We start from the raw sequence: 15,532 nt of genomic DNA on the forward strand, positions 1-15,532 counted from the left end.
CAGCATCTCAAGTTCCATTACTTGTTTTGTATCATATTAAACAAACTCTTATACTCCTTTTTGGTCCACCATCAAGATGGGAGTGAGTTTTGGAGGCATATATAAGAAATAAAAGCAGTGTATGTATTCTTAGCAAAACACACACACACACACACACAAACAAAAAAAAACATTTATTTCCAGATGTATCTTTATCTGCTAAAGGCCTCAGGTTGATCCAAAAAATTGAAACAACCAATGCCTGGTGATTGCAGACGTGGTCGGTGTATTTGTGGGAAAGCTGTAGGAGGATCATCCTGGCTGCCAAGTCCAGGTCTCCCTCCAGCTCTCACACAGGAGATTGTACCAATCGCTTGCTCAAGAATCTAGAATGGCTCCCACAGCCCTTGCCTTGAGGCTGGCAAGTACATTTCATCTCCTTACCTGGTGATAACCACAGGAAGCATTGTTACAAAGGAGCCTGAGGCAACATAGGCTCAGGAGACAATAGGGCCATGACTGGCAGGCAAAGAATGGTGTCAGGGGTACAAGAGATGGGCACGTAGGAGGAAGAAGCCCCAGCTCCACTCACTCACTCTTCATTCTTTTAAGCCAGGCATAAACTATCCCCTCAGTATCCTTGTATCTCCCGCCCTTCCCCAGGCAAAGGGTAAGGTAAGTAAGTGTTCTTCAGGATCTCTCCTCCATAATACATGCCGAACTCCCTCCCACCTCCATGCCTCTGTCCATTACCTTCCCTTCCTGGAATTTCCTCCTACCTGACTGATCCCTGACAGGGCAGCTGAGGGCACACTTCATCCGTAAGCCTTTCCAAATCACTCCAGATGACTACAGACTTCCCTTTTCCTGAATTCTTTTGTCTCTTCTGCACCATGACATTTGGAGCTTTATTAAATATAGTCTTGTATTTACTCGTTAGATCGTTTCCTCCCATGCAAACTACTCTTGGCTTTCCAAATAGACGCAAATAGCTCTATGGAAAATACTTTCCTCTCTTTTCTTGTACTTCCCATAGAACGTTGCTGCACACACACAAAAACTACCAAAAATTACTTGTTAATTTTAGTTAAACACTGAGAGGACCAATTTCCTTCCTTCTACTATAACCGAGTTCCACTTAGACCTCGAATTTTCTTTTCTTGGACCTCTTCACTTCAGGGAGTGTCTTGCCCCACTGAGAGCAGCTCCTCCAATCTCTCTCAGTGTTGTGCTAAGAGATACCAGAGCCTGGAGACCCTGATTCCAAGAGGGGCGTGAGGACACTTGGTCCCTGGTTAACTCCTGGGTGATATCTACAGGGGATGGGAGGAACCTTGGGCAGAGGGAGCTAGTGATAAAGGAGCCATTTCCAGTTCCTAAGAGCCCACCACCCCCCTGAGTAGAAGCTCCCTTCCAATCTCCAAGCCCTTGTCTCCATCATCAGTTGGGTTGGGTAACTTTCTACGGCTACCATTTGCAAGATAAAATATCTTAAGCTTGAGGGGAGTTCTCCTATCAGCACTTCTCCTCCACGATCCCTCCCTCACACTTTCTGATTTGTTTACAGCTCTAACCTACCAGTGAGGTGTGGGATTCCAAAAAAAGCCAGTGGGACACACCTAAGCTTGAAGAGCAGGTCAAATTAGAATCCATTACAAGAAATCCAATGTCCAAATGATGAAGAAAGGCAAGAAGAGTTTGGGGGAGTCCAAGGGGATTTGTAGACAAGGCCAAGAGTTCAAAATAAGGAAAAGAAGATCAAGCCAAAGAAACAGGCCTGGGATCTACATGAGGTAGGACAAGGGTGGAAGTAATTTCTACCAAGAAAGTACTTACAATGATGGCTACAGGTCAAGGCTTGTTTGCTAGGCTGATGGGGAAATTTGAAGGAGTGGGGGTGGGGGTTCTGGCCAGGAGAGGATAGGATCTCCTTTCCTTCCTCTGACACCTGAAGGATCTTGCCCCCATTGCCAACTACAACAGACGATTCTTCCTGAGCAGGCTTTCTTGTGAAAATACCACAGCCATGTGACCCTAATCCCTTGCCCAAGCTAAAGGCAGCCAATACAGGCTGGATATGAAGAAGTCCCAGTGTTCCAGGAGGCACAAGGTGCTGGCCTAAGCAGGAACCTGATATTAATTAGATGGAGACAAACCCACCACATCCTTCCTTCTGGCAACTCTCAGTGTGAGATGCAAAAGAGAGGGGGCCAGAGTATGGGAACGGCTTCTAAAGGGGTGACAGGGTGATGGGTCAGGGGTGCTGGATCCTGAAAGCTGGAGAGCCACTGTTTCCATTCTCCCTAAGGGCAGGAGGGTGGGAGGGAGGCCCCAGAAGGTTTGGCCCACACAAGCCTGGGTCTATGCCCAAGTTTTCTGCACTACCTCATTCTTCCCCATCATCAACTCCTATCACCTAACATAGTGCTTTTTCAAGGATGGCCCTTGGAGGTTTGCAAAAGGACCACTTTACAAAATTCACCTATCCCCAGCCTGCCACTGCCCATTGGATCAGAATCTCGGGACCTAGGTTTCTGGAATCGGCATGAGTCTCATGTTCATGGAACTTTCCAAACTACTGAAGCAAGGTGACCTACTTCTCTTTTTCTTTTCAAGACTCATCTGCTCCAATTTTCTGCCAGACCCAGGACAAGGCTGGGCAGTCTCTTGTGGGCTCCCAGACTTCCTGAAAAGGTTTCTTTTCTCTCTAGACCCCAGGCCAAAGCTGCCCTCCTTAGAGCCACCTGGAATGAGCCCCATGCCACACATTACTTGTTCGAAAGTCCAATGACCCACCACCGCTTGGCACTGATGCCAGTGTCTTCTGCCATTGAAGCGACACAAATCACACAGCTTCTCCTGTGTGCTCTGGGCTGCCCCTCCCTTCTAGTCCACGGGCCTCTCAGGTCCTACACGATCAATCCAGTGGAAGTTCTGCTACTTTCTTTCAATTCTGTATTTCCCTAGAATGTCCCCAACTTGGCAATGGAGCAGTGGGGAGGGAGATGGAACCTTGTTTCTCAGGCCCCATCAGGAACTGCATACTCTCCTGCCCGGGCAGCGGGCATCGGAACTTTTCTCCAAGGCACATCTTCACTGCCAGGAAGAAAAGTGATAATGATGAGCACCTACAGTGTGTTGTCTCTCCTGGGACAGAGCTACATACAGTGGGGCCGATTCCAGTTTGCCTCCAGGCCGCAGATTTCACAGTCACTTGGGCACAAGGACATTTTGTCGAGAACTCAAGATAGTCAGAGAAATACCACAAAAATCAGGTGCCTAATAAAACAAGCCAGAAGTCCTGAATTCACCCGACCAGGAGATTTTGAATGCCTTTGACTCTGCATCGTGTGCTCAGACCTTCATCCATCTTTGAGAACATGGAAGCATATAAAACACAGTGATGGGATGTTAGGACCTGTCCTCCGTGAAGCACTTCTGTACGTGCATGCTTCAAGTGGGCTGCGTCAAGTTCATAGAGTTAATTCCATTTAAATTCCAGTACACTCTCCAAACAGGCCAGGCATACCTCTTCTTACTGACCTACGAGCTTCCAGAACCAAAGTTCGTTAGAGGACACTGCCTCCACCTGTGGCCACGGTTACACGTGCACGTCAGATCTACACCCTCTCCAAGCCCCAAGGAAAAATAAAATACAGCTTTCTGGCAACTACAGAAGGGAAAAATGTTTTAGAATTAAAGTAAAAGAAGGTCAAGCTCTAAATAAGGTCTGGAGTAAAGAGGTTTGGCTAACTCCCCAGAAAAATCATACCAGCGGGCACAATCTGGAGCAGACAGATCGGCTGACCGAGAACTTGATTCCACAGCCATGGAAAGGAGTCAACGGCAGATGCCCACTAGGCCCTATCATTTACTGGACTGTTCCAGTCTAGCAGCCGGCGGTTTATACAGGGACTAATACACCCGGCTTCCCCTTCCCTGCTTTCCTAGATGGGAGTTTTAATATAGTTATCCTGTTTTTCTTTTGCACATTGGGTTTGTTGGGGATGGGGAAATTCATCATCTGGCCCAGTGTGTTTATAAAACTTCTGTTGATCATATATAATGCATATATAACATGTAGATATAGGGGTGTGCATGTCTCTGTTTGTAATATATACATATATATCCACATATATGCCACTGTTCTAATATTTACTTATTATCTAAATCAACCTTTTGTTCATTAAATTGTTTTATTGAGATCATTGTAGACCCACCTACAGTTATAAGAAATAGATTTGTTGTACACTTTGTCCAGGTTCCCCAAATTATAACATTTTGCAAAACCATGGTATGATATCACAAATGGGATACTGACACTGGTATACTGTCTTATTTAGATTTCCTGCCTTACTGATACTCATCTGTGTGTGTGTGTGTGTCACGTGTGTTAGGCTCTATACAATTTTAACCCTTGTGTAGGTTCATGTCTCCACCACCACAGAGAAGACACCAAATAGTTCCAACATCACAAGGATCCCTGCTGTTGCCCTTTTAGAGCCACACCCACTTTCCTCCCCTTCACGTGCCCACCATGTCACCCCTAAACAGATCCCCTGGCAACCACAAATAAGTCTTCTATTTCTAAAATATTTTCAACTCAAAATCTCATATAAATGAAATAATATACAATGAACCCTCTGAGATCAGCTTTATTTGCTCAGCATAATTGCCCTGGAGGTTCGATCCAGGTTGCCTGTAGCCATGGTTTGTTCCTTTTCACTGCTGCATACTATTCCATGGCATGGATGTGCCACAGTGTGCTGAGTCATTCACCTTTAAGAGGATATCTGGGCTGATTGCAGTTTGGGGCTATTATTTAAAAAAAAAGAAGCCTCTATGAATATTCATGTGCAGGTTTTATGTGAACATAAATTTTCATTTCTCTGGAATAAGTGCCAAAAGTATGATTGCTGGGCATATGGTAATTGCATATTTATCTTTAAAAGAAACTGCCAGACTGTTTTCCAGAATGTACTATTTTACACGCATACTGGCAACATATGAATGTGCCAGTCTGTCCACATCCTTGCCAGCATTAGGTGTTATAACTCTTTTATTTCAGTGATTCTGACAGGTCTGCTTATGATGCTTAAACACCTTTTCATGCCTATGCTTACCATCTTGATACTCTCCAGGGTGAAATATACTTTGCTCATTTTCAAATTAGAATTTTTTTAACCATTAAGTTGTAAGTGTTCTTTATATAGCCTACATGCTTATCCTTTGTCAGATATATGGTTTGCAAATAGTTTTGCCCAGCCTGCAGCTTGCTTTTCAAGCTCTTTACACGGGCTTTCACAGAGCAAAGTGCTTTCAGTTTTGATGAGGTCCAGTTTATCAATCTTTCCTTTATATGGAGTGAGCTTTTGCTGTCAAGTCTCACAACTCTTTACCTAGCTGCAAATCCTCAAGATTTTCTCGTAGGAGTTTTTCTAAAAGTTTTACCTTTGACATTAAGCTCTTTGGATTTTTTTTCTAGAGTAATTGTTATAAAGTGTGAGGTTTAGGTTGCGGTCTTCTCCCTTCTATGGATGTCCAATTACTTCAGTACCATTCATTGAAAACTAGGGGAAAAGGAGCAAAGCAAAACCAAAGTACAGAAGAAAGGAAATGGTGCACAGAGAGAAAATAAATGGAATAGAAGAAGAGTGGAAAGAAATCAGTGAAACTGAATGTTGGTTCTTTGCAAAGATCAACAAAACTGACAAACCTTCAGCTACAGAAGAAAGTTAAAATTTCTAAAATCTGGAATGGAAGAGTAGACAAGAGAACACTGTGCACTACACAAACAAATGAGAGAACTTAGATGAAATGACTAAGTTCCTAAAAATGTATAAACTATTCTAACTCAAGAAATAATAGAAAACTTGAATAAACCTATAGTAAGTAAAGGAATTGGATTAGTATATAAAATCTTTCCACAAAAGAAAAGCCTTGGTCCAGATGGCTTCACCCATGATTTTATCACTTAAGGAAGTTAAAACCAATCTTTCACGAACTCTTCTGGGCAATAGAAAAGAAGGGAACACTTTTCAATTCACTCTACAAAACTTACTGCGTTGATATACCAACATCAAACAAAGACAACACACACACACACAAAAAAATGAAAACTACAGACCAATATCCTCATGAATACAGATATAAACCCTCAGCAAAATGAGTAAACAGAACTCAGAAACATATAAAAAGTTATGCATCATGGCTAAGTGGGATTTGTCCAGGGAATGCAGGTGGTTTAAATTAGAAAATCAATTAATGTAATACGTTATATTAAGAAAAAAGAACAAAAACCACATGATCACCTCAGAAGATGCAGAAAAAAAGCTGTTGGCAAAATTAAACATTCATTCATGATTAAAAAAAAAAACACCCAGCAGACTAGGAATAAAAGGCAACTTCACGACACTGATAAAGAAGATCTACATAACACGCCTGCCAACATCATAGGAAGAATGACTAAATGCTTTGCCCCTAAAATCAGCAAGATTATAATGTCTGCTTTCACCATTTCTATTCCAATTGTATTGGAAGTTCTATACAGGGTAATTAGATAAGAAAAAGAAATAAAAGGAACTCAGACTGGAAAGGAAGAAGTAAAATGGTTTTCACAGACAACAGAATTAACAAAACAATCCCATTCACAATAGCATCAAGAAAGATCAAACACTTAGGAACAAGTATAGGAAAAGAAATGCAAAACTTGTACACTGACAACTACAAGATATGAGCAAAAGAAACTAAAGAAGACCTAAATAAAATGGAAAGTATATTTCCATTCATATCTCATATTCATGGATCAGAAAACAGTATTGGTAAGATGCCAATAATCCCCACATTGTCCTAAAGAGTCAACATATTTCCTATTAAAATCTCAGTAGCTTTTTTTTTTGGTAGAAATTGAGAAGAGGATCCGAATGTTCATACAGAAATGCAAATGGAAATGCAAAAGGCCCACAGTAGTCAAACAGTCAAACAATCTTGAAAAAGAAAAACTAAATTGGGGGCCTTATAATTCCCAACTTCGAACTTATAAAACTATAACAATCAAAATCATGGGGCATTAACAGAAGGATGTGTAGATCAACTGAATAGAATTAAGAGCCCAAAATAAGACTTACACTTATGGTCAACTAATTTTTGACTAAAAGTTCAAAAAAAAAAATTCAATGGGAAAAGGGTTGTCTTTTCAACAAACGGCGCTGGGAATTAGATATCCACACAGGCAAAGATTAATTTGGACCCTTACCTCATAACGCACACAATAATTAACTCTAAATATAAATATAAATGTAAATACAAATATAAATGTAAGCTCTAATATTATAAAATTCTGAGAAAACATCCGAGTAATCTCTGTGATTTGAATTAGCCAGTCACTTGAGCATAACAGATAAAAAGGGAAATATCACAAATTGGACATACGATTTTGCACTTCAAGAGACATAATAAAGATTTTAAGGAGAGCTCATGAAAAGGAAGGAATACCTGCAAATCATGTATCTGATAAAGGACTTGTATTCAGAATACATAAAGAATACTTACAACTCAATAATAAAAAGACAACTCAATTAAAAATTGGGCAGAGGATTTGAAGAGACATGTCTCCAAAGAAGATAAACGAATGACCAATAAGCATAAGAGAAGGTGTTTAACATCATTAGTCATTAGAAAAACACAAACCCAAATCACATCAATACAACTTCACACCCACTAGGATGGCAATAATGCAAAAGCCTGGTAATAATGGTGTTGGTTGAGAATATAGAGAAAATTAGAACTTTGTACATTGCCAGTAGGCATACAAAGTGGTGCAGCCGCTGTGGAAAACCATTGGGCAGTTCTTCAAATTGTTAAACACAGAGTTTCCGCATGACCCAGAGATTTCATTTCTCATAACACACCCAAGAGAAATGAAAACATATGTCCACACTAAATTTGTCCATGATTGTTTGCAGCAGCACTTTTTAAAGTGGCCAAAAAGTGGAAACAACTGAAGTTTGAGGTTTCATTCAACTAGTGAGTGGGAAAATCAAACGTGGTATATTCATATGATGAGCTATTATTCTGCCATAAAAATGAAGGAAGGCATTTCAAAAACCTTATGCTCAGTGAAAGACGCCAGTCACAAAAGACCACGTAAGTGTATGATTTGTTTTCTACAAAATGTGCAGCAAAAGCAAATTTATAAAGACAAGAAAGTATGTTAGTGGTTGCCAGGGGCTGGAAGGAGTTGGACATTGGGAGTGACCAAATTGGCATGTTCTTTGTAGGGTGATGGAAATGTTCTAAAATTAGATGTGATGATGACTGTACAACCCTAGAACTGTACAAAAATTTATTGACCTGTACACTTCAAACAGGTGGATTTTATGGTCTTTAAATGAGTTCAGTGAAATATATTTATAAATAACTTAAAATTTTAAATGATCTATTAATAAATATTTTAAAATTAAAAATCTACTAACATCCAGGGGTGCCTGGGTGGCTCAATGGATTAAGCTTCTGCCTTTGGCTCAGGTCATGATCTCAGGGTCCTGGGATCAAGCCTGGCATCCGGCTCTCTGCTCAGATGGGAGTCTGCTTCCCCCTCCCCTTCTGCCTGCCTTTCTGCCTACTTGTGATCTCTTTCTCTTTCTCTGTCAAATAAATAAATAAAATCTTTAAAAATTTACTAACGTCCAACTGGTCTTTCTCTTTGACCTAAGCAAACTGGTCTTTTTCACTGAGGTTGGAAAGAGAATTGCAAAGGGAGTCATTTCTTTGCCGCATGATTCAGTAACAAGTGGCATCTAACACAACTTTGTGGGTAACAAAAGATATACACTCCACACTTTAAACCACAGGATCTTGAGAAGTCGCGTGCAGACCTCACTGAGGCCAAACTAGAGAAGAAAGGGCACGATGCAGAAACATGAACTAGTGGGACAGCGGCCCCATGATGTGGCCACTGGAAGCAGCACCTAGATTGTCTCCCACTGGGGATAGAGGAGCTGTGTGTGAATCTACGGTTGAAACGGAGTTGGATGGACGACGTTAGCTGGGGCATCTTGAAACTATACATATAGGCTTGGCACAAAGCAGAATGACTGCTGAGAAGAATGTAATACCAGTGCATGGAAGGCAAATTTCACCCCCAAACACGTGTACGTCTGTCCTCAGCTATCTGTGGCCAAGCCAACATGTCACAGACATGTTTTATCAGGCCAGGCTGTACTCTTCTAGGAACACCCCCCTCTTCAAGACTACCTACGTTCCCACTCTAATCATGTCGATGGTGGGAACAATCCTCTTAAGCCACCCTAATCCCCTCTCTTGGCCACAAATGCCTTGTCATAGTCTGAGAAAACCCTTCCATGGCCATTTAAACTGAAACAGAGAGAGTGCCAGAAACTAAATATGGAACATATCGAATGCCAGTCAGGCAATCCTGCTTTTTAGTTCCCTTTTTCCCAAAAATAATTGAAGTGGGATTTAGTTCCATGTCACCAAGAATCCCAATTCCAGTCAACTTTACAGCATTGTCTGCTTAAATTCTAGCCCATCAGTTCTGTCACAATACGGAAGGCTTAGTATCTTCACAGTCACACCTTCACTACAATCCAGGGGTGTCAGATGACTGTGCCCGCATTCAGCCAAGAGTGTTCCTACCCTCCCACCCCCACCCCCACTTCTGACGACAACAGTTAAAGTGATTCTTTTGCAATTCTAGACAAACAACCTGTTTCAGGGTTACAGTAAAGAACGTAGAGATCTGAGCTAAGTCTGGGGAGTTTAAAGATGTGTCCAGCCCCCGGGAGAACAAATGATTAAGTGGTGTTTATGGCTGGTTATCATAAACCGATCTGATGCAATGTGATACAAAGCTTTTGAAATCCCAAAGAAACAGAGCAATTTGTCAAAGGCCATGTTAAGAGCTTTTGCAAGATCTGTTTCCATTGTTTATCAAACTTCAGCTTAATCGTACTTGGATGTGCAAAGCCTGAAGCATGACGTCGTTGTCTTTATGAAGACCCACGACTGGAATTGCAGAGAGTTAAATTAACCAGGGGGATGGAGATGATGTAAATTCACTATTCCTTTTTCATTGCATTTTCATTTAGTAAAAAGACCTAGCTTCTCAGGCTGCATAAAAAAAAATCTCTAGTCCCTGTGGACTGGCTCCCTGTAAACCTTGGTCCAGGTAAAGAAAGATCAACAATCCATTGTCTCTGAGGGAAACCAAAGTGCTTCTATACAATAGGTCCCCTTCAGATCCTACAACAAAATAGTGAGATTTTATAGACCCAACTACACCCTTAAGTTAAAGTCAGAACTGAAACAAACACGGGTGCTATGGGAAATGTTACAAATCCTAGCTCTCCTTACCATACGAGAGTGTTATTAAAATGGCCATCGTTGTAATAATGTCGATAAATAACAAAGAAGGGGACAACAATAGTAATAAAAGCATTTAGCCCAAAGACCTCTAGAGTCAGGGATGTGACCGTGCTCAGTAGAGGAGATTAGGTTTTAATATGCACTCCTAGGTGATCCATCCAATTTGCATCTCATTATTTTCCCCTATGTCTACTCCGGTTGAACATGTACTACCCAGACCACAAGTGGATGGCCGTCGATTAAATCATTACACTGAGAACAGACTTAACAACACCGGCTTGACAGCTTTTTACATGTGGACATTCAGAGATGGAGATGTTTACGACACCAAAAAAATTTTTAATGCGTCTTACCTAATATCTGAGAGATCACACTTGTTTCCAGCAATAGCCATTACAATGTTTTCTGGACCATGTTCCTTCAGTTCTTTCACCCATTTCTTCAGGGTATGAAATGAATCCTAAATCCAAAATGTAAATCGATCAATCACTGTAAAGACCCACCAACACAAGATTTCAACCAAGTAGAAATATAAACCCAACCCAATGTAACAAAGGAAAATATTTTTAGGAAACTCACATACATTAACATCCTACCTCCCTCTTGGCATAAGACTTAATATTAGCTATTAATACACTTAAATAGCTGTAAAAGTTTCCTTTTCTAAAATTGAGACTTGACAAAGTTAAGAAAATCATGCCAGTAATTTTCTTCTATAAATAACATTAATTTAAGATGATAGCTTTGATTCAACATGAAAATGACTGAAGTCACAGAACTAGACATGTTCATGCTTATTTCAGGGAAGAAAGAGAAAGAATACAGATATACATTATCTCTGTCTCTGTCTCTCTCTCTCCCCGTTTCCCCCTCCCTTTCTTTCTCTTTTCCTCTCATCCTATTTTCCTTGCTGCTCTTCACTTAAAACCCTCCCTCAGCAAACCAGTCAAGGTAGACACCACATTTAGGTAGAAGAGTTCAGGATCCCATAGGTGGTAACGGTGATGGGTGATTGAACCTGCAGTCCTGTGCGCTGAGTCAGCACTCCAGGAGTGGAAAAAAACAGCCAGCAAACACTGCAGTTCCTTGATGGATATCCTAGATCCTCAACGTGATAACTAAAAATATGGTATACTATATATATGCAAATACACGACACATACATAAACATTATCCCTGACATTTTAAGTAGTGTGATTGAAACACTAATAGAAAATCAGCATTCCATAATTACAAAACATGCAGGACTTAAAAATAATTTCCCTCTTCCTGAAAAGCTGACGTTTCACAGAGCTGTACTGGCAGGCATGACCTTGCCTCTATGACGAACAGACAGTCAATTTTAAAAATAAATGATCATTGTTGTTTATTTAATTTGGCCGATAAATCTAAAATGCTCCACTGCACAGAGGTTGATAAACTCAATATATGGTGATTACCTCTGCCTACCATGCTATGAAATCCCACTCCAGGCTACTGGCAAGACTCAGGCCATCAAGCCTCCGCTTCGGTCTTTCTAAGACCAAGAATCAACATACAGGGCATCAAAATTTTAAAGGGCTTTTATTTTCTTACCTGTTTGGTAATATCATATACTATGACAGCGGCAGCAGAACCACGATAGTACATGGGAGCCAGTGAATGAAACTGTTTAAGAACAATGCATAGTTTTAGGCCAAAGTCAACACATTTTATGCAACCCCAAATTAAATATAAGATTTTCCTGCTACATTATCTCTACAGGATCCCCGAATTCTCCCTAGAATTTTCCCAGGAACCCTGTTAGGCAATAAATTCTCCTCCTCCACCACACATGTGCTTGTGGCCAACAGACTGTGAAATTCACTTTTGGGCAAAGGCCAAGAATAAATTTTATTTTAAATGTTCCTCTTCTATGAATTTTATTTTCTCTGCTGCTCATTACTTATCTAATACGACTGACCCAGGGCAATCTCATTAGAATTATTCACTGGTAAGAAAAAGATGTTTGCCAAGGGGAGGACAAAAGGAGACTGACACAGATCACAAGACCCTCACTGAGTCCTTAATGAGGGCCACTGAGCAAGGGCGACTCCGAAACCTGCCCTCAGCCTGCACGGCTGCTGTCCCTCAAAGGCACACAGTGACACAGACAAGCTCCATTCCAGAACGTGAGCAAAGCACGGCTCGCTGGTCACTAAAAGGCTCACCAGTCACTTTTGGGATTGAATCCTGTATCCCAAAAGAGGATAGATAATTAAGCTGAGGATACATAGACATTCTATGTCTATTTTGAAGAATAGCTCTTTGAATGCATTTGAAGACTATATCGTGGAAAGGTTTTGAAAGCTGAGAAGTAAGAGATAGCCCAACAGACAAATAGACAAAGGATAGACATAGATAAATCTCCGGGAAAGAGACGGAAATTACCAATAAATATTTTAAAACATTCGATTATGCTAAGAGAAATGAAAATAAAAGCAATGAAGAGGCATGTATTAATTTATTAAATATCAAATAGATTTATTATATCCATTGTTGGTTTGGATTTGGGCAGGGGGCCACTCCCACATGTTACATGGGAATGTGTTTTAAGACCTTCTTTGGGCACCTGGGTGGCTCAGTTGGTTAAATGTCTGCCTTTGGCTCAGGTCATGATCTCAGGGTCTTGGGTTCAAGCCCCAGGTCAGGATCCCTGCTCAGTGGGGAGCCTGCTTCTCTCTGCCCCTCCCCCTACTTGTGCATGTTCTCTCTCTCTCTCAAGCTCTCTGCCTCTCTCAAATAAATAAAATCTTTTTTTAAAAAAACCTTCTTATAAAAAGATGCTCAACATCACTAATCTTCAGAGAAATACAAATCAGAATCACAATGAGATATCATACCTGTTAGGATGGCTATTACCAAAAAGACAAAAGATAATAAATATTGGTGAAAAAAGGAAACCCCGATGCACCATTGGGAATATAAATTGGTGGAGCCACTGTAGAAAAGAGTACGAAGGGTCCACAAAAAACACAACTATATGATCCAGAAATTCCCTTTTTGGGTATATACCTAAAAGAAATGAAATCAAGTACTTCGACAAGATATCTGCACTTCCACATGCATCACAGCCTTATTCACAATGCACAAGACATGCAAACAACCTAAGTGCCTACTAATGAATGAATGAATGAAGAAAGTGCGGTGTGTGTCTATATATACAATGGAATACAACCCAGCACTTAAAAAAGAATCCTGCCGTTTGCAGCAACATGGATGAATCTAAAATATATTAAGCCAAATGAAAGAAGCCAGGTGTAGAAAGAAAAAAACTGCATCTCACTTACAGATGGAATCTTAAAAAGTCAAATACACAGAAGGAGAGAGTAGAAGGGTGGTTAACAGGAGTAGGCAAGGGAAGGAATTGCAGAAATGTTGGTGAAAGGGTACAAAGTTGCAGTTACAAAGGGTGAATAAGTTCTAGAAACAACACACACAGTGACTGGTTAATCATATTGTATTGATTCTGGAAATTTGCCAAAAGAGTAGATTTCAGGTGCTTTGGTCATTTACAAAAGGGAAAAGATAATTGTGAGAAGGTATGTTAACTAGTTTGACTCTAGTAATAATTTCACTATATCTATGTACATCAAGCCATCATGTTGTACACTTTAAATATATGACTTTTTCTTTTAAAAAAGACTTTCTTTAAAAGCCACTGTTGATAATATATATCAAAAGTTTAAATGTGCATATTGTTTGACCCAGCAATTCCACTTACAGGAACGTATACTCAAGTGATCGTCACACACACCAAGAACCTCGTCCCTGTGTTATACGTGGGAGCAAATATTTGAAAACCCCCTAACGGTTCACCATAGAGAATCCATTAATGGTCTCTGGGTATAATGGAATAGCCTGCAATAATTAAAACGATGGTGGGGATTTTCATGTACAGGAAAAGGTTACATACTGTTGAAGGAATAAAAAACATCTCAAAGCAGCCTATGGAGTATGCTATGATTTAGGGTAAAATGTGAGTGGGTTTGCCTGTGTGTACAGTTACAATAATGTTTCTCAAAATATTCATGTGGGATTTCTAGTGATATGCACAATTTTCTTAAAAGAGCACTATACATAGCATTATACATTGCACAAATGTTTACAATGTTTTTTTTTTAAATTAAATAAGTTTTCAAGTTAAAAAAGCAAAAGCAGCCATTTTTATTGGAGTAGGATAAGGAGCAGGGGGGTAAGGAAGAATGGATCCTGAAGCTTTCCCAGCGAACAACAGAACCACCGTTCATTCATGTTTATTTCTCCCGGAATACTGATCACCGAATAAAGACCTGGCAAACTGAAATGATCCTATTTGGAAATGTGAAGCACATCGGTTCCCACAATTTCCCTTTTAATGCACTGAGGAAGGCTAGTGGCGCACTCTCAAGAGTGTGGAAGGAAGCAGGCTCTTTCTTAACTTCTAGCCTTTGTCTGCCTTGAGCAGAAATCTTCCTGGTGCCTCTGTGGTTTTCATAAAAGGGGATGGGTTGGATGGGGTTCAGGATGAACCCAGGAGTTCCCAGCTGACGGCCCTTGGCCTCTTGCCAGGACTCACTGGAGGACAGCAGGCCATTTACCATGCTTGCCTTGCATATTCACTACCCAACACTGTGTGTTTGTTGTAATTGTTAGGCATCAATAAATCTATTTTTAATTCGTCCTTTGGCAATCCACTCCACATATAGAAAATAAAATCAGAATTCTTGCCCAAAGGGAGGAAAAAGCAATGTATTGTTGAAACATTCCTGCTTTGCTAAGGGTAAGGAATGCATATAAAGTGTCCTTCAGCCCAATTACATAAAATGCCCATTTTTTTTTCAAAATATCTTCCATATAAGAAAGGTCCACTTAAACACAGCACATAGGTACAAAATTTACATCTCAAAAATCAAGATACTCGTGGACTCAAGCACAGAGAAGAGTAAATTGTGAACATCTTCTTAAGACAGAGTCATTTTCAGCTATAATACCATGAGCTGAATCTGAAATGGCCACTGGTGTGCAGGACTCATGGATTATTGAATAGATCTTTGTATATAATGCATTACTTGTTCCTTCCTTCCTCCAAATGGAATCATTCTGAAATAAATCTGTTGGTGAAGCCACTTAAATGACTTTATTGCCAGGTACTTGGGGTTTTAACGAG

The 15,532-nt window shown here is 40.4% G+C and overlaps 1 protein-coding gene across 1 annotated transcript in view; it reads right to left on the bottom strand.

Annotated features, from left to right (window-relative positions):
• RAB31 (RAB31, member RAS oncogene family) overlaps window positions 1-15,532 on the bottom strand; it is a 126,918-nt gene that overhangs the window by 28,672 nt on the left and 82,714 nt on the right. The window contains exons 4-5 of the mRNA XM_059409182.1: window positions 11,941-12,012; window positions 10,719-10,825 (exon numbers count right to left, since the gene is read on the bottom strand). Of these exons, the coding sequence (XP_059265165.1) occupies window positions 10,719-10,825; window positions 11,941-12,012 (179 nt within the window). The remainder of the gene's footprint in view (window positions 1-10,718; window positions 10,826-11,940; window positions 12,013-15,532) is intronic.

Source organism: Mustela nigripes, chromosome 8 (genome assembly GCF_022355385.1).
Source record: "Mustela nigripes isolate SB6536 chromosome 8, MUSNIG.SB6536, whole genome shotgun sequence".
NCBI classification, from domain to species: Eukaryota; Metazoa; Chordata; class Mammalia; order Carnivora; family Mustelidae; genus Mustela; species Mustela nigripes.